The 20005-nt window shown below is 40.3% G+C and overlaps 1 protein-coding gene across 7 annotated transcripts in view; it reads right to left on the bottom strand.

Moving 5' to 3' along the window:
- SH3D19 (SH3 domain containing 19) overlaps positions 1–13631 on the bottom strand; it is an 83667-nt gene extending 70036 nt beyond the window's left edge. For 4 of the 7 annotated variants that reach the window (XM_065062675.1, XM_065062677.1, XM_065062676.1 and 1 more), the window contains exon 1: positions 13401–13543. In XM_065062675.1, coding sequence (XP_064918747.1) covers positions 13401–13518 — 118 coding nt within the window. In that variant the 5' untranslated portion in view covers positions 13519–13543. Of the gene's footprint in view, positions 1–11117; positions 11168–11382; positions 11429–13400 lie in introns of those variants that run through there. The other 3 variants (XM_065062686.1, XM_065062682.1, XM_065062683.1) reach the window with 3 other exon arrangements.
- Between the last annotated feature and the right edge of the window lie 6374 nt (positions 13632–20005).

The following is a 20005-nucleotide window of genomic DNA, read 5'->3' as shown; positions in this document are numbered from 1 at the left end:
ATACTTGGAGTAATGCTTTTTACACCCACTCTTAAGCATGACTGATATATGGCTCGGGGAGGGGGACCCCAACACACAGCTAAGAATGCATTGAACCCCTGTGGTTGCGTATTTTACCTCAAAACCTACTGAAAACCATAAAGCTTGTAATTATTCAAAGACCATATTCTTTAGCTTGCTAAAGAGATTAACAATAGTCACCTTTAAAGCCTTTTGTGCATTTGTACAATATGTAAGTGAAAAAGAATTTACTGGACCACAGAGGCGACATATGCCAGTGCTACATTTGCTGCCGATCTGTTTTTGTGCTGCTGAATTTCCACCCCCTCTTTTTTGCTCCTATGTTACTCCCGCATTGCAACAGCAGGAATGTGCATGCATCAGTGTGAACATACATGCCAGCGTAAGAGTAGGACTGATGCGGAAACAAGAGAGAAAGGGAACAGGCTGTGGAAGCTCTCAGTGCTTCTCTAAAAGGTCCATGTTAGAAGAACCTAGACCAAACTCAGCACCAGGAATTGGTCTTGTTCTCAGGCTGTGAATGATTAACAAAGTATATAAGCAATCAAATACATGCAGCATGTTGCCACACTTGCACCATTTACCACACTTGTTTAAGAGGGAAATTTAGGATACATTTGTTTCTAAAGCTCATTTTCAAGAAATGAGCAACTCCTAGAAGTACAAAGTCCTAAATCTTCATATAAGACATCACAGCTGATCAGTGCAATGTAGTTCTTAGATTATGTACTTCAGGTACAAGCAGACACAGGGATACGCAGACTGCCAGAATCACAGCGGGAGCTACTCAAGATGAGCCCCACTACTTCATATTTTTGATACTTTCATGAGGAAAAGACAAATTGACTCAACTTTTTGATAGACAAAAGATTTATAACCACCAAATACCTTCCTCTCTAGGCATTTCAGAAATGTTAGACGTACATTTCTGAAAAACATTTCTCTGATGTTGCTAGCACTGCCAGTAAAAGGAAGTTATCTTTCAAGACCATGGCACTATCTTTTTGCTCCCAGATCAGAGGCTGAGCGTGTCTGCAGGGGCTTTGCATATTCCTCAACTAGACAACAGAGCTCAGTCTTACAGTATGCCATAGGGTGCTGATACATAACATGCAATAAATGCAATACAGTTAGATGTGTGAATAAGCTTGTGGTTCTTACACTGTATTAACAGACCCTCTTATAAACACTGATACACCATATGCAAGATTTAAGTGTATTCCATTATTTTTCTCCTCAGGCATTTGCCCTGCTTGTGGACAAGCACATCCAGCACCAAAAGGGCCTCCAGCTTTGAGCACCTATGCTAAGTACACTTACGCAACACAAGATGCTCCTTACCACACTAATTAGGGGCACACTCCATGCCTGGAGACCTAAGATATGCACAGAAAAGTACTGCTGCTGAGTGACGGTGACAATCATGACAAAAAGCTTTCTAAAAGTAATATAAAAAGCACCATTTACTTTAAGTTTTCTACAGGGCATTTGGCTCGTTTGTTTTGGATTTTTTTCAGTTGAATGAAAGTTTCCTAAACTTGTGTGTTCTGTCCACAGGCAGGGTAATTTGAGGCTATGACTGCAGGGGATATTACTTCCACCATTTAAACAATTTCCTATGACCTACACAGTACAAAAGCATGTGTTGTAGAAACAGCCTTTGTAGTATACATTTCAGATAATCATTTACCATTTTTGAGAAATCCCACCCTACCTTATTACTTTCAAAAGCCAGAATCTCCATCTACTATGCTATATAATAAGAATGTTTATTCTTGGATGTAGAACACTTGGCAAATTTTCTCCTTCCCACTCTCTTCGCCAACCCAACAACCCTGTCCCATTGCACAATACAAAGTTTTCTGAATTTGCTTATCCAAAACAATATGTTTTTACTGTTGAGATGGCAAACCTCAACAACAAATGTCTCCAGTGTAATCTTATGCATTATGCACGTGGAAGTTAAATCTTATTTATGTGGGTGAGACATGGATTCACAATGAAGTGTTGAATAACAATTCAGCAGAAGATATTTCTACTTCTGTATCATAGGAAACTAATTCAGCTTTAAAACAAACAAGAAAAAATCCTTTCTAGATTACTTCATTTTATGAAGCCAGTGACAGCAACAGGGACAATGGTTCTTCCAGTTTAGGAATTAGACATTATGGTGAGTGCAACTAAGTGCATAGGTCTGCACTTGGGGAGGAATTTTGAGACTAGGGGGATGAAATGACACAGAGAAAAAGAAAATAACTTATTAAAAGATTGTAACACACTCAACCATAAAAGAACAAGCTCTATAAAACTAGAAGAAACATAGCAGGCAAATAACAATATTTACTTCTCTTAAGATACCGCTGAAATACTCAATAGCTTGTTCTTGGAATATTTTGTGGTCCCTTGTCACTATTTATGATAAAAGAATCATCAAATTGTTCACCCAGTCCACATAAAGGCACCTAACAAGAGAACATTCTTAAACCTTAACTGTTTTTTGCAAGTACTGATTTTCTGCAGAAATGCATTTGAAATTAGCCTATTAACAAAATATATTCCTCCAGTGACATTGGTAATTCTGTCCAACAGTAACACAGAAATAAAAAATTCTGATAAGGGAATGTAGCAATTGCTTCTCACATGCACAACAACATGGATCATTCCCAAAAAGGTCTCTTGTGCTTTACTATAAAATAAAGATTACAAGATCTAGAAACATCATAAAAGGGATTAAATCAAAGGTGTAAAAAATTGATTTAATAATGTATGTACCAATAAATTGTTTCAACCTGAGATAACCCTCATCCATTAGCTTTGAGCACACACTTGAAAGCTGTGCAACTCCAGGCTACTATTCCACAAAACAGGAAGCCCAGCACTTGTCTATTCTTGAAACATGTCATATTTTAATGCACATCATTTGATAATGTAGAGATCAGCATCCAAAATTCAATTTTTTAACACGTGAGTCACCTGGCATTCTGAAGACATTTTACTGAGGTGTGAGATGAGTTTATCCACATCTACGCAAAGCGAAGTGTTAAACATCTACCAAATTCCCTTTAAGGTACCTCAGGCTCCTTCGTTACTAGTGTAATGTGTGTGTAGATCTGTATACATGTCACCTTTGGTCCTTGAGGACCATCCTGACCAGAAGTCACTATGTACAGCTGGATTCCTTGCACTGTGATTTCACCTCCCGCAGAAGACCTGTCTGTGCACTAAATCTGGCCGCTCTGTAGCCACGTCTTTCACATCCATGGGAAAATGAAGCTGTGCAGACTCACATGACCAACACTGTATCTTACTACAGCTTGAGACAGGAGTTTGAAATGAAAGGCCAATTCGAACAGTGGGAGCACTGGTTAATCAGCAAGGGTGCCAAAGAGCAGAGGATTTCTGAGGAAGCCCCACAGGTCCTCAGTAACTGTGACAAGGACTGAAAGATGCAGCCACTGGACAACAGTGCCATTACCTTCCTAACACGGATCCACTTGCCCAGCCAGTGGGGGGCAATACAGGTATCCTCTCAAGCTCCAAAACACAAGATAACAATATTTTATTAAAAAAAAAAAAAAAAAAAAAGGAAGACAGGAGGAAAAAAGAGCAGGACAATAAGAAAACAGCAGGCCACAGAACAGAAAGAGCACCTGCTGTGATGAAAGAGAGGCAGCCAACCCCTCCAGAGCACCAGGCTCCAATACCACTTTGTGAGAACTTCAAGCATGCTCAGCAAAAATACTACTGTTCACAACACACAGCTTGGTGTATTAATTTTTAAAAACTGAAAACATTATTTAATCCAGCACAATTTACAAAACACATACAAATCATAATAAAAATCCTGTAGTTTCTCTGTATATAAAATGAAAGCTCTAAGTCACAATTCTAAGAAATGTCTCATAAACAACCACTCATATTTGATTCATACACCTTTCATTCTTCACTTGTGGTCCTTGTACTTTAGACAAAAGCTGACAGCACCAATCTCTGGGCTTCTGCGAAATGACAGTATTTCACAGAGCTTTCTCATCTGTCTTTCCACATTTAACAATTGTAGTTCCTCCTCGTACCAGTACCTCAAAAAATGCAGAATAGAAAAATCAGCTTTTATAAAAGTATTTTTAAAGCTGCTTCTAGCCTTGACACCAGGCCAATGCATCTTGTCGTCAGTCTTCTAAATGTAAATTCCATCCATTCAGTTGCTATTCATGGTAACATAAAGCAGCTTCCCTACTGTGCAATGAGAAGGTTCAAAAACCACAAAGCAACTTCAAATGACCAAGCAAAAGGATGGCAAAGCCATAAGCATCCAGAAGCCCTCAAAAGAAAGGAAAATGCTGTGTTTACCACAGATAAACCCAGGGTTCCTGGGCATTCTGGTAATGCCAGAGCTCTTCAGTACTTTGGAGAAATACCTTTCCTCCCACGCACTCCCAGACCTCTTCTCTTCCCACTCCTGTGCACACACCAAAAAGGACTACAGGTCATGTCAGAGGCATCCAACCTCTGTAAATACACTAATAAGTACTTGTACATCGCTACTGCGCCAAGAGTAAAATACCATAATGACGGACCTCAGTTAAATAGTTCTTGATAATGAATCCACCAACATCAAGCTAGTGGAGACCAATTAGAGAAATGTAGTGTGCCTAATGTCACAGAAGCAGCTACCATGCATTTCCCAGGGATTATATTGGTGATCTATGGAAAGCTTTGCACACCAGCATGGAAAAATGGATTTTGTCATCATGAAGTTATGCCCATGAACGCTGGATAGGTGAGGTCTGCAACATTATCCCATCTCATCGTTCAGTGATACCTGTCCCACGCTGGTAGTGACACTCTTCCAAGCACTGTCTTGAACTGCTTAAACAATGGACATGGTAGACTACAGCAGGTGTCCCACCCTCAGGAACTCTGTTCTCAGGTGAACTTCACCATTCCAGTCTGGAGGTCACTTTGTGTTTCTTCAGACATACTTACAACAGTTGACAAGCTTATGACAACTGACAAAAGCTTGCAGCATTTGCTATCAGATTAACTGTGGCACCTGACAATGTAGTTTTCAAAGTACTAGGTTGAAGGAGAGAGATTTTTTCCAAAACTTTTACTTTGATCCCAAGTCTCACATTTCTATTAGTTTCTGGGCCCTAAATTTACAGTGCAGACAGTCATAAAACGAATACAGCACGCTGATGGAGCAATTTATTATGAGAAAGTTATCAAAATGCTGAGCTTGTTTCCAGGCGTTTATGTCCCATCGCTTCAACAGGATGATCCAACAGTATTTTAATCATGAATAACATCACGCTGCACAGTTCACTCAAAAATCCTTGTAAATGATTTAACACAGATGTGCGCAACCTGAATCAATTTTCATGTGCAGATCTGTGATAGTGAGTGGTCAGGTTTTAATGCAAGACAGAGTGCATGATGAATACAAATTTATCATCTTAAGAAAACAACTGATACTAATTGTAGCTTACCTCTTACAAATAGAATCAAAATGTTATAGCTGAAGAAAAACATCTAACGGCTTGTTTAATACATACAATATTCTGTCTGGAAGAAAAATGGATCAGAAACCCCTTTGTAGGAAACAGTGCTTGAAAATTTACCTACAATTTTAAGAGTGTATATCATCATGCTCAAAACCATATTAAAAAAGCAAAATATAGATAAGAAGTTTCTCATCATAATTCAAGAACTAGTGAATATACAATAAAAATACCAACCAGTATGTAAAAGGTAGTAACTGATTTTATATAATGGATAATTGTTCTCTTTACCACCATGTAAGATTTAAAGATCAAAAAGGTAAGCAGATTACAAAAAGGAATTGAATCCATGAAAGATGAATCCACTGGCAAGTAATTAGCAGGGTCTTTCAAATGCAGCCTTCAAGAAGTTGCTAAGACTGACTGCAGAGGGGAAGGAACCTCTCTTGGATGTAAAAACTGTACCCTAGAAGATGTTTCTTGCACACTTTCCTGAAGACACTTGTAGGCAAACGTAAGAAATGGGTTAGCTGAGATGATGAGCTAGTCTGATCTTGTCTGATCTAGTATCATGTTCCTAAGGACATGAAAATTATAAAATTCTTGTTCCATGTTTTTTTCAGTTTGCACAATGAGGCACACATAGGCTACTATCACAGTTCTGAAAGGCTGAAGCAGTACACCCTATTAGTTACAGGAGTGATAATGTCAGTCATTTGAAATCTTCTGCATGTTCTGACCCAATCACATTTTCTCCAAAATCTCAACAAGCTGACTGAGGTGGTGACTCACACACCAAATAAACACAACTTCTTACAAAGCTTGAGGGGAAAAAAAGGCAGTAGGGAAGAAAAATAACAGTGAGATCTGTTGCATACAGCTTTTACTATGGTGTAAACATTTTCAGCCTTGCTTTCATCCAGCCCTTCAAGCTGGACCCAAGTACAGCTACATACAGGATAGAAAGCAGGTATAGATTTGTTTTGTAACATATGCAAGACTTCATAAACCAACTAAGTTGATATTTGAAACATCTTGCTTAGAATTCCATTAAATATTGTAAGAAGATTCTAAATTCTCAAGTCAGAATGTCAAATTGATATTTTTAGAATAATAAATGCAATCCATATAAATCTCTGCTGATTTACCATACCACCTGAAGCAGTTAGTGTAACACAGCACTACATCAGACAGTCAATTTAAAAATATCGATGACCATAAAATCCCGTGTTTTTCAAAATTCATACAACGCTGAGGGAAAAAAGGAAGTTTTCCTGCTGTGTGCCATCAGCCGCTAAATCTATGCTTTCCTCCAAAACTTATTTTTGTCCTTCACTGAAAGGAAGGATGCTTGCCAAACATAAACCACAGATAAACAGATGATATTAATACATTGTCTTCTCAAGTCTGCTGTTGGAATGCTTCAGTAACTTTGGTGCATGCTGTTTTCCAAGTGAAGAGAAAAATCTTGGCCAGCAATGAAGCCAGTGCTTCCACTCCATTTTGTACAGTTTCAGAACCTGAATAAGTGAGGCAGGATGACACAATGAGACTTCTGGAGGCAAAGCAGCTATGTAACAGCACCATGCAGCTACTTGAAGGGTAGCAACAAAGATCCCAAGTGCAAACTCTTCCTGGTGTAAGTGGACAATATTACAATGGTCAAGGGTTACAACTGTGGCTTGGGAGGTTCAGGCTGAATGTGAGGAAAAGTTCTTTCACTAGGAAGTAGTGCAGCACTGGAGCAGGTTACCTGCAGAGGCAATAAATCCTGCTCTTTTGGGAGACTTTTCAAGACACAGCTGGACAAAGTCTTGGCTGGATGGATCCAGCCTTGGAAACAGTTCTGCTTCAAGCAGGAGGCTGGATGAGGTGACCCCGTAGCTCCCTTTCAGACAACATTTCCATAGCCAAAACCACAAAAGCGTCAAACCAACAATCCAATGGCCACAAACACAAAATCATCAAAACAAAGAAACTGAACTATGCTAAATGTAAAGTACTGTATATAACTATAGATAATCAGCATCAACAGAAGAAGTTATGTCTGGCTTTAAGTGCTATCAAAATAAAATTTGATTTCATACTGCACATATTGTAAGAGAAACTTATTGAAAGGACACACATAGAACTACATCAGTTCTTAATGGAGTGTCAACACCACTTCTCTGTTGTTTCAAGATTTTAAATTAAGGCTATACTGTCAAAAGCAAATATTAACAAATTTATTTACAAATCAATATTTGTTTTTAAGTTTTTTCCATCTGTAAATAACAAACGCTATGGTAAAAGCTTGTTGCAAAGAGGTTATGACTCATTCTGCCCTTTGCGTTTATCACCATTCTTTATGCAATAACCCAGATTTATTATTTGTTACCTTGACAGGAAATGATTGCTTGCAACACAGTTAACAACAAGGTCTTCAGGCAATCATAATTCAATGGGTTATTTTCTTTGGCTGCAAACTCACCACTCCCTAGGCAATGATACATTTTTGTGCCTTGCTTTGGCTATAAGCTAAACAAAGATCATCCATTTCATCACTTAATAATTATTATAATTATCTGTCCTTCCAGAGCTTCCTTGGCTAGGGAGTCCCCTTATTGACTATCAGACGTCACTTTCCTTAGAGCAGCCTTCATTTTTAGCAGCCTGTTTCTTTAGACAATATACATTCTCTGTGGTTCAGTCTATACTCTTGGTCAATTAACTGCAAACATTTTTTTTTTCTTGCCACTGACAGTACACTTGAATGTCAAGATATGTTGGTGAATTTCCATGTATAGGCTACATTATTTAACTTCCACAAAAAATTGAGTTAGTATCTTACATTTACCTCAAGCAAGCTAAATTCAAATACTATGAAATTTACTGGAAATGTGTACAGTAACTTCAATGGGCTACGGAAAAGGCTAATCAGATAATCTTTTTAATACTTACATGATACAACATATTAGCACCAGTTAAGAGATTATTACAGAAGAATTAAATTATTTGTGCTCTTTGTATTTTAAGCGTTTTACTGTGGTGGTGCCTCAAGCAATTATTCAAACTGAAGCTCTTTAGCCTGCATTGGGACTACAAAAACAAAACAGACTGAATCTCAGGAGAAAGAGGGAAGAGACACCCAGCTGGCAATCAGTTCTACCACTTCTGGAACTTGTGAGTCAACGGATTAAATAAATAAAACAAATAGCTGTTCCCACTCCCCCAACTCTCCTCCCAGGCCCCTTTTTAAGGGGGAACTGACCAGCAGATCATAGGTAGACTTATACATTTATTCAAGACAGTTGATCAGCTCTATTGGGATTTTTTTTTTTCTTCTCTAAATAAGAGACAATAAACAGGTACTCTCACTATTGACAAGCGGAACAAATTCCACATCAGCACTGAAGGACACAGGCATGCAGACAAAGAAGTTTCCAGCTGAAAAATGCTGACTTCGGTAACACACCGATCTTTCAACTTCTTAAATACAAGATCTAGTTAAGATCTGAAGAACACAGCGACTATTAATAACTCTTGCAGTCACCTTTTTCCTAATCATGCTTTCTCTTGGGGAGTACTAAGGTTGAGCTGTTCATGTTACGTATGATCCAGTGAACACCGAAGGACATCATCACTTCATCCGACTTAAGAATTCCATGAAGAATCTGACCATCTTATACTTTCCTTCTTAAGACCAAACACATATTTTGCATTAAGATGTGAAGAACTGCTCAGCATTTTTCTTTCAAATTCTTAATTTATCTGTAAAAAGTCCACGATGCCTGCAAATTACTGTTCACAGAATTTCATCAGATACACTACACAAATGTACCCCCATAACCACCCAACATGTTGAGCAGTGAAATATTCAGCCTTAATTTGTTATATTGGACACAGCTCATTGTTCTCAGCTTCTGAAACAAGTCAGTGCCAGTTTGATGTGGAAGTTTTGGGAGTGTAAAGAATTGATCCAACTCTGAACTAGATCTTGTTTTGGCAAAAAAAAAATCCCAAAGCACTCAGTCAATCAATGAACCAAAAATAGATTATTTCACCCATAATCTAAAATTACCCACAAGAGTCAAAAAAGTTTCAGAAAGCATCTGGAATTCTACGGAAAAACAGAATATGAAAAACAAAAATACTCAAACAACCAAAAAAACCATGCAGTGATGTTTCAGTCAGCATAGCAAAACTCATGTGCAAAATTTACAGCCTCTGTGTGGGAACAAACCACTGACAAGCATTTGCGATAAGTAAAACAGAACAATTTAAATTAAGTCAAAGCCTTTCCTTGTATTATTGACCGTCTGTACTTTTAACCACACATTAAAGTACAAATCACAATAGCTCTTCATTATGAACTCCAATAAATTTCATTATTGACTTCTATATTTGGCAATTTTATTTTAAGTAAGGAAACATCTGCCACATCCACGATGGACTATTTTTTCTCAAGGAACACTGACCAGAATTCAAATACAGATACCAAATATGTTAAAAATTTATTGTGCACTTTAGATAACATCAGAATACTGAGATTCTCCCTCAGCCCTAATGCAGCGGCAAAGACACACAACAAACCAATGCAGTTCGTGACTAAGATTTACTATATTCACTAAAAACTTCCTGCAAATCCACTTATTTTAGTCAGCAGTCACAGAATCAAAAGCTAGTCAAAATAGGAAAGCATGCCAGATTAAGTTTCAAAGTTAGACTGGAGAATGCTTGTAAGTCTTTGGGGAAATAGGATTTTAGTTTGTTTTTTGTTGGTTGTGGTTATGGTTTGGTTTTTGTTTTTTTTTTTTTTGTTTCCACTTTATTAAAAACAGACCAAATAAAAATACATTCTAAACCAAAAACTCCAGTAAAAATCCAGTGTTCTTTATTACTTCCCAGAGCAATAACGTATGTGACAGAAATACGCAACAAGGGGGGTAGAAATCAATCCCATTATTTTACTTATTAACATTGCAGTAAAAAAAACAACAAGGCTGGCTGGCTTCCTTTCCCACAGCAGGTGACCAGCTGATTCAGTTTAAAAAACCTATGCAGCTACTTTTATTCTTCTCAGTTTTTAAAGAATGTGTCCTAGTTCTCCTACCTAGTACTTAAAAAAGTATACATATAAAAAAAAATAATCAAGCGGTATTTTCTCAAAGGGAAAATCTTTTAATCAGAAAAGTCTCAAATTGCTCTACTTAATATCTTCTCCTAGTTTTTCCAGAACATGCTAATTAAAAAGCTTTCTTGAATACAGAGAAGACAATTCCATCATGATGACATGTAGTGGGGTAAGAACAGGCAGACAAGTCAGCTGAGATGTGACTACTCCATGAACAAGGATGGTTCTGCCGATTTCATCTGCTCATGTCCCCAGGTTTTCATTCCCTGTTTTAACATCAGCTCTGGCACTTGTCTAGCAAGCCTCTTCAGTTCATTAAACCATCAAAAAAGCCTCCCAGTCCAATCCAGCAAAAAACATCAGCCAAACAAACAAGCCCCCAACCAACCAAATAGAAAACCCCACATGAATGGATCTCTAACAGCTTGCAGGCTGCAGTTTCACAGCAACCTAACTAATTCCTGGCTGGCATGGTCTCTTACCTCCCTCCCGCTGCATGTTCCTTCTCTTTCTCTTGTGCCAGCTTCAACATTCATTAGAACCTGTACAAAACCATTCCAGCGAGCTGAATCAGCAAGCTCCTATCCACTAAAGAGAACAAGAAAAATAGCTCTCTACTTGACCAACGTACCAGAACAGGTTGGTGCAGGTTCTAGCAAGTGCAAGGGCTCCAAGAGAGGCCTCAGCAGCCACTGGGTAGATCAGCCCAGGCTGCCACCAAACCACAGCTTTGGTCCCTTCACTCACCAAGAGGCTGGACAAGTAGCAGAGCTGGCATATGGGAGAGAGCAGAAGTTTACCTCCATGAAAGAGACCACACCTCTAGCAGCAGCAAGCTGTTGGATGAGTTTACCTGGCTTCATCCTACAGTACCTGATGTGGCACAACTGTGACTAGCTTCAAGGGAAAATACTTCTTCCTCGTTTCAGCGTCTCCTGTGTTCTGGTCCTCCAATAGAACAGTGATAATTACATGTCTGAGAGTTTACTAAGTCAGAAGCATTTGTGAACTTTCACCTTCCAACTACCACTTTGCATACACGCCTTGTACATACAGGACAAAGGTGAGCAACAGCTCTTATGCACGTTTAATGCATAAGCTGAACATACTGTAAATTCAAGTTGCTCACATTTACCATTAGTTTGACAGACTGATATGCCTAAATTGACAGTCTGCTAAGATGCAACTACAGCTTTTCCAGTATAACTGCATGCTACATGAAAAAAGCACTTCTTTTCAATAGGCTTGTAAATTAAGGCATAAGAGAATTGTCAAGTAAGGGAAGAAGAGGTAACTCATCCACGTTGGGTGATATTCTTAATGGTTGCTTTAAGAATGCTCCGCTGGGAATCTCTGTGCCATTTTCCACTGTAGAGTCTTGCAAACAGATGGAAAGTAGGCGAGACAGCTAAAGCAGAATGCCAGTCATTCACACATACTTTACACTAGTAAGGTAAGCAGTGTTGGGCCCATTTCAAAGGACGGTTGTCAGGGCAAAATAACAAAAACTAGGAAAGCATACAGGCCCTTTATTACTGATTCATAGCATTTCCCCAAAGGCAAACTCTGGGTGCAAGCTTTGTTCCACAAGAAGGCAGCAAAGAGTATATACATATACCAACTGTAGAAATAATTATGTTTTCCGCTAATAGAAATCTCCAAAAGAAACACCCTTAAAAACCACACATCATAACTAGCAGCTTGAACATTTAGCTATTGGGGAAACTGTACAGGAACCAACACTTTTTTTTGCACCCTACCTGAGACAAGAGGAAACCCTGCACACAGGCCAAGCCACAATGATTTCAATAGGCTCCTGCTAATCCTGCACCTGCCCAGAAACACAGTGACACAACCAGGGTCACTGGAAGCCACAGGCTGGAAGCCACAGGGCCTGCATGTTGCAAATTTTCCTCTGCATCCCTCAAATTGCTGTGCTTTTGTCATCTATGAGGGGTCACTCAAGTTCTTGTTGCTCAAATGCATGCAAAACCACCTGAATTGTATGTTACTACATTGTTAAAGTTGTATCATAATAATTAAAAATCATAATATTTGGAATTCAACTTTAAATATGCAGTGTGCCTGTAGTTCCCCTAGAAACAGACCTTAGGAAAATTATTCATTCTAGAGGGAATTTTACATTGACACCTCAGTGACTACGGAAAAGTGATATATGCATTGCCCTTCAATTAATGATGATGTCTGAATTAAATACTTTCAATTGCTACCAGGGTCCACTGGATTTCGACATTTCAAATAAAAGCGTATTGTGGCCTCCACGTCTCTCTATTGGGCTGTACCAATCTGCTTGCTCCCAAGTTCCCGTCCCTACGCCTTCTCCTACACACCAATTCTTGCCTCTTGTTTGCCAAGGCCTGCTGTCCATACCCACACACAGGTGGTTACATGTGGAGAACTTTGATATCGAGGTGTTCCTCTACCTTGGTACTTTCAAGAAAAAAAGAATTTTATTTCCTGATACCGCATCCTAAGGGGTCTGGACGTGTCTCTGGTGGGCAGCGCACGCCCGTGTTAGCGCAGCTGTGAGAGGGCACAGGCTCTGGGGCTGGGCCTCGGGCAGCAGAGCCCATGAGCTGGACATGCCTGCGGCTCGGGTGCACCTGAGCTGACCCGAGGGCGGAGAGGCCGGGACGGCACACACTGGGGCGGCACCGCCGAGGCTGCCCAGCCAGCTCCTGACAGGAATCCAGGGCCGGCCCAAAGCGAGCGACGCCACGGCCCGCCGCGCGCCCGCCCCTCACCTGCCGCCGCGCCCAGGGCGACCCTCCGGTGCCTCCTGCCGAGCTCCCGCAGCTCCTCCTCGTCCTCCTCCAGCCTCCAGGCTTCGGCCATCGGTGGCGGGGGGGCGGCTGAACGCATTCAAAAAGCGGGGGCTGCCATACCGGCCCGCGGCCGGGGGCTTCCCACTCCGTTGCTGGGCGAGGCCGGCACGTCCCCGCAGCGCGGCCGCCTGGGCCTGCCCCGCACCTGCGCCCTCACCGCCCGGCTTCTCCCGGCGACCTCGCAGCCCGGGCCGCTCCGCGCTGCTACCGGCGGGGCGAACGGGGACGAGGCGGGAGCCAGTGGCGGCCTTTCCTGCCCATCCGCGGCTCTCCGGCGTCAGCAGGAAACCCGGCGGCCGCCTGGCACCGCCACAAAAGGGGGCGGAGGAGGCGGCGGCAGGGGGAGGTACCTGGCGGTCGCCGCCGGACAGCGCTCAGCTGCGGCGGGCCGCTCGCTGTGCCCCGTGGGGCTGAGCCGGACTGGCGGGCTCGGGCCAGGCTCGGCTCCGCCGGGGCGTCACCGCCGGCACTGAGAAGGGGACGTGTGACCCCGAGCATCCCTGTGCTGAGGCCAGGGGGCTGGGGGCTTCCTCCCTCACGGCGAGGGTCAGGAGGTGACAAGGGCAGTTCCTGTGAGCGGGCCGAAACGGCGGGGGGTGCTGCCGGCTGGAGCAGCAGCCCGGCCCGGCCGAGCTGGGCCCTGGGTGGCCCCTGGGCTGAGGGAAGGCAGGCGGTCAGACGGCGGCCGGCGGTAATTCGCGGCCAGGAGGATGTGTTTTTTGGCGTGGGGCTCCTTAGGGTGGTTTAAACTACTTAAGGAGAAGTAATCTTACAGACACACTTGAAATTGGTGAGGTACACACAGTGCAGATGCGATATGAAAAGTCTGGCCACGTTTCAAGTGGAACAAGTAGAAGTCAGCTGTAGTTTTAGCTTTTTTTTTCTCCTTGGGCTCAGTTGCCCATATCTATAATTGATATGATATCATTTCTTCGTTCCATATACTTACTGTAAAACCAAGCCATAAACGTTTTTACAGATGAGTCCACATTAGGCACCACTTAAGAAAAAAGTATAAGGAAGTTAAATTCAGCTTCAGAGCAGGTGAATAAAGGACATTAAATAAACAAAAGCATGCGACCACAAATTAGATCAGGAAGATAAAACAAAACATTGAGTAATGCTAATGCTGAGCAATATCTGTGCTGACCCACTAAGTACTGTCTACTTCATACACTGAATAAAGCAGATCATGCAGGTTGAAAAATATATCACAGTATGTGAATACAAATGAATGTCTATACATTTCTTAGTGTTTCAGTGCCTGACTTTACAATCATTGTTCCTTAACAGAAGGATTTTTTTACTGGAAAGTTTATTGTTCAAGGGTCATAATAGTTACACTTTAGAAGGACATAAGGCTTTATAGTATAAAGGAACATAAGCTAGTCATAAAACCGTAGCTACAGCAGCACTATGTAACAGATAAATCAAACCTTCCACCACAGGTATGTGTTCCCTGAAGCCTCATGTTTCAGATGACCTCTGCATGGGTGGATTGCATAGTAGTCAAAGGATCTCACCTCACAAACTAAAATGCAAGATCAGCATGCCTTGTACATCATCTAAACTGGATGCAAAGCCCCTCAGTGGAGCACTGCTGCCAGGTGCTGCAAAGCCTCACCTGCAACAAAAAAACACATGCAAAAGAGTTCCAATGCAGAAAGTATGAGGAAGAACAGCAGAAGACAGGGAAGTCACTGGTATGCACATGTGTGAGTGAGACAAAGAGAATCTCCCCTGTAGAAGAAAAACAAAAAAGAAAAACAAAACAAAACAAAAATGAACACACACCCCCCCATAAAAAAGCAAAACACACATACAAACAAAAACCAACCAAACAAAAAAACACAACAAAAAACCAGTATGTGTATTCTGGTTCTTTGCTGTGGAGCCAAAATGCAGCACCTGTATTCAGCTCTTAAATCCCACTAACCACAAAGAACAAAAAAGTCCATCTGTTTTCCCCACTTCCTGAATATCTCCTTTTTATACTAAGTGTTTCACTACGGCCTGGGGCAGGGGGAAGTAAAGGAAGCATGCTATCATGTAAAATTATCAAGGAAAAAACAGAAATCTACCATAGAACATAATACATAAGGAATTGAATTAAAACTTGTTGCTGTTGATGAAATTAATACAGAGTCTTCCAACCATATAAAACTGAAAAATAAATTTGAAGAGTTCTTGGGCCTAAGAAAAACATGCTGAACAGAGTAATTCCAGCTATGGCTAAGAAAACATTCTCCAAAATCTCAAACAATACAGTATGGAAGGATCATGAGTATTTAATGTTGATGATCATCAAGAGTTCCTTAGCTTTCACAGGGAAAGTTCTACTTAAAAATGAAAGCGCAATACACAAATTATATAAAGTGATGAAGTCTCTGAAGCAATTGCTTGGCCATGTACCAAGCTCTACCAGCGGGAAATGCACTCAGGACAGGGACTCAGTTTTAGAGCTAGAGGAGCTGTTCCAGAAATGCCTGGAACTGATGGATGACAAATTTCCCCGGAAAGGAAGAGATCAAACTAAGATAAAATTCATACATGGATACAAGATTCAGGTAGCAACAACCAACATACTACTGGAAACACTACTGGAAACAGTTTCCAATCAGTACTACTGGAAACAAGTAAAAGTTCCCAGCATTTAAACAAAATCAAAATGCAAAGCAGCATTGCATGAAATACTTGAATCATATTTCGAGAACATTTATTGCAAAAAAAAAAAAAAATCAATCATGTGCATTGTCTCCAAAAGCAGGTTGCTTGCCAGTAGCTAGAATTCTACAGGGTATGCTTTCTGTAGGTGTACTCACATTACCAGTACACAAATGCCACAAGCATTCAAACTTAGAGGTGTTTTTTTAGGTTTTAAATGCCTGGAGAACAAGTGTATGTAGGATAATACACAGGAATGTGTAATGTGGTATGTCCACATACTCTTCACTTCTCTCAGCTGCAAAATCTGCTAGTATGCAAGGACTCTAAGGGAGTAGAGATGGTGGGTGGGTGTCTAGAGCTTCATTTCTTACAAGTAATTCCTTTCTAGTGAGTGCTTGCCAGATGCACTCATCCATACTCCAACTGTGAGCTGTGCCTCACTTCTAGTTCATGTTGGTATTTTCAGTCTTTAGGGTTTTCTGTCAAATGCAGCAACACATCACTGGCTTGATACCTGATGAAGGTGTGTAATTAAGGGAGTTACCTAGGAAGGAGGTAGGCTTTAACAAGTCTGCAGGAGACAGATGGGGCTCTGACAGAACGTTCCTGAGCAGCAACAGCAGATCCACCTTTGCTGTCTTGGAACAGATCCTGACACGGCCCTTTATCTAGGTAAGCAGTTTCTAGGGGGAGGAGAGAACTGTGCTTTTGGGTCTTTAGACAAGCAACAAAACCAGCTGTTGAAATAATCAAAAGAGCCACAATTGCTGGCTGGTCTAATAATAGCCTAGGCCAGACAGAGTAATTTGTGATAATTTGGCTCAGATTGGAGCATACACAAAAAACACGACTTCTGCTGGGTTGCTGGGCCCAGGGGAAGAAGGAAACGAGAGAAGGGGGGGATGAATTGGACGCAAATATTTCAAGTGCAGCAGAAATTAAAGCCATGTGGGAAATTCGGTCCAGAAAGTCAAGGAATGAAGCTTCTCTTTTACTTTTCAGCAAATACAATGGTAGAAATTATCAAAAAGAAATAAAAGGGGAAGAAAAAGTACATGTAGAAGCAAGTTGCAAAAGTTTAATAAAACAAACAAACAAACAAAAAATGCAGCAGAGTACTTGCTGTAATCTCAAGTAGTTGAGATGAACACATCAGCATGTGGCATATGCTGCTCTAAAGCCCTTCATGAAGTACAATGTATTTGTGTCTTACAAGCAGAGTGAAGGAAAAATACTTACATTCTTGTACTTCAGTGAGAATCTCTGCTGTGTACATGTGCGTAGGAATAAAAAGACTTTTGTATGTTTTCATAGCTACATTTCTGCAAGAAAACAAACCTTACTGTCTTAAAAAGTCTGCAATTTGGTTGTTAAAATCTGGAAATTTCTCACTGAAATTCTACTTTATCATATGCGTCTTTGCTGTAATGTACATAGTTGGAATTTCACGAAGGTAGAGTAAAAGAAGGAAACACTGGGTAAATGAGTCTTTGTACTCTCTGCTGAATGCTTACAATTAGTTGCCTTGGCAGTTATTATTTTTAAAGTATTTGGTTCTGATTTGCATCCCTGGAATTGCCACTTTGTTTGGTCTTGCAAAAAGACACTGTTTTTCAACAAAAATATCAGCTCTATAGAGCAGCTTAATTGAAGTTGTCCATGTAGCCTCGATGTCTATTCAGGTTCTGCAAAGCAGCTGAAGCCTGCAATGAATGTATCAGTGTTTGGCCAAGATACAGGAGCCTCAGACCACAAAAGAATGCAGACAAAGGATTTTAAAAAATGCAAAGGATGAAAAAGAGTATTTTCAAAAGGGAAAATGTAGCCTTTGGACATGGCAACATTATTTTTGTTCTGAATAAAAATAACAAGGGTCTTGTTCAATAGATGAATATGTTGGCAATATAGCCAGTATAGGAAGCTGACATTGCTGAGGGCCAAGATCTGATAATTTGATCTCCATTTGTGTTCAGCTGATCCAGTGGGTTTCAGCATAGCTGGAGAATGATATATCAGGAGGCTGCACGCTTCCTGAAACATCTCCAGCTAAATGCAGGTTCTCCTTGCATTGTTACAGCTGCTTGTGGCTCCCAGCAGATCGGCATGATGACAAGGTAGATGGTTTTATGATGAGTGAAGATGATTAAAATAGAAGATTATTGATTGTCTTGAATAAGGACCTTTCTTATTGAAACCCTGGCAAATTACCTTTACACAAAACTAGGGATTTTGAGACTGGTCTCAAAAAATGAGAAGGATCTCCCATGAAAGCAGCAAATGCAATAATTTCAAAAGATCAAAAACTGGCAGCCAAGCAGGGAAAACCTTTTCAGAGGGAGATTCTTACAGTTGTTAATTTCTAAATTATATTTAGAAATATTTTGGTTGCTTTTGCTGTTTTCCAGCTTCTGTGGACTAATAACACCCTTTCTACTTCTGTCTCGTTAACAAACACCTCTAAAGATTATTTTTCTCCTTTACTAGTATTATCACTTGCAGGATAATAAATATATCTCATTCTACTGTCTTCAGGATTAAAGAGAATAAGGAAAATATGTATAAAAAATGTGAGGAAATATGGAAGGGAAAAGACCTGGTTCAGAGCTAAACGTTTCTTAGAAAGAGAGGCTGTCAAGGCCACATTGATTCGTAGTTTGAGTCCTGAAGTATTAATGTTTGCTCTATAACCACAGAGTTATCAGTGGACAGTGTTGATGTTGTGCTAAGTGAGCTGGCAACAGCATGATGTAAGAAGTATTATCACATTGGACACACGCAAGTCTAATACCTAAGAATATACAACACTAGCCCCAGGATGAGAGCCCAGCTTTTCTGCTGCAGTTTGCAATTCAGTGCAAAGAGCCGACAAAGGAAAAAATTATGGAAGACAGCAAACAGAGTCCTAAAGAATTTTCAAAAGGTGAAGCGGGGTCATAAACTTGTCCATTGCAGTAAATATAGAAGTTTATTATGGTACTGAAATTGGCTACAGATATGAGTAGCTCTGATTTTGTTTTCTTCTGCTCTTCTGCCATGAAATGCTTGTAAACTGCCTTTCACTGAAAATATATGTGACATACAGGCAGATAATCTTCACAGTTCAATACAAAAATTTGCAGTCTCCTTTTTTTTTTTTCCTTTTTCCCCAGCAGTCAGGCATTCTGTCATGTTTTTCTTGTGCTGAGAATTGACACAGTCCACACTTGCAGGAAGTGTTCACAAAGGTATGTTAATATTCAGCAATAGGGTAATTCCGCAATTAAATAATTCTATGATAATTATTAATTTGTGAGTTTACTGCTGAAAAATTTAATATTAACGAGGTTGTAACAGTCTAGTTACATTAACGTGTGTTTGCTAATGGAGAAAACACGTTTAATGTGGAAGTTTTTCAAAAATTCAAAATAGACTATTAGAATGTGATGAGTTTCCAACTTTAAAAAATTATTTTGATCTGTTACAGACATCTTTCAGTCATACATTCAACAACACACAGCTTCTTAAAACAATTTCATTTTTATAAAAGCTGAAGAAAGGAAAAACAATTTGACAGATTTGATTGAGTTCTTGGCTAGGACCCTTGAGAAAATTTGGATGACACCTGCTTATTTTAAGCCAGCCAGCCAAATGTGATATAAGATATAGGAGTGTTTCTCAGACATTGAATTTTGATTTATCTGATAAGGAAAGACCTGCATACCTCAGTAGCAATTAAGGGGAAAAAAATAATTCTACATGATAGTATCAATCCTGTCTTTTTCAATTTTATACCACAACCCTTACTCTAATCATCATATGTCAATAGGAGAATAGATGATGACGAGCATCCTCATCATCCAGGCCTCCATCCTGACTTT

The sequence above is a fragment of the Columba livia genome, chromosome 4, assembly GCF_036013475.1.
Source record: "Columba livia isolate bColLiv1 breed racing homer chromosome 4, bColLiv1.pat.W.v2, whole genome shotgun sequence".
NCBI classification, from domain to species: Eukaryota; Metazoa; Chordata; class Aves; order Columbiformes; family Columbidae; genus Columba; species Columba livia.
The sequence above is the reverse complement of the archived record's forward strand: the minus strand, read 5'-3'. Positions and strand labels throughout refer to the sequence as shown.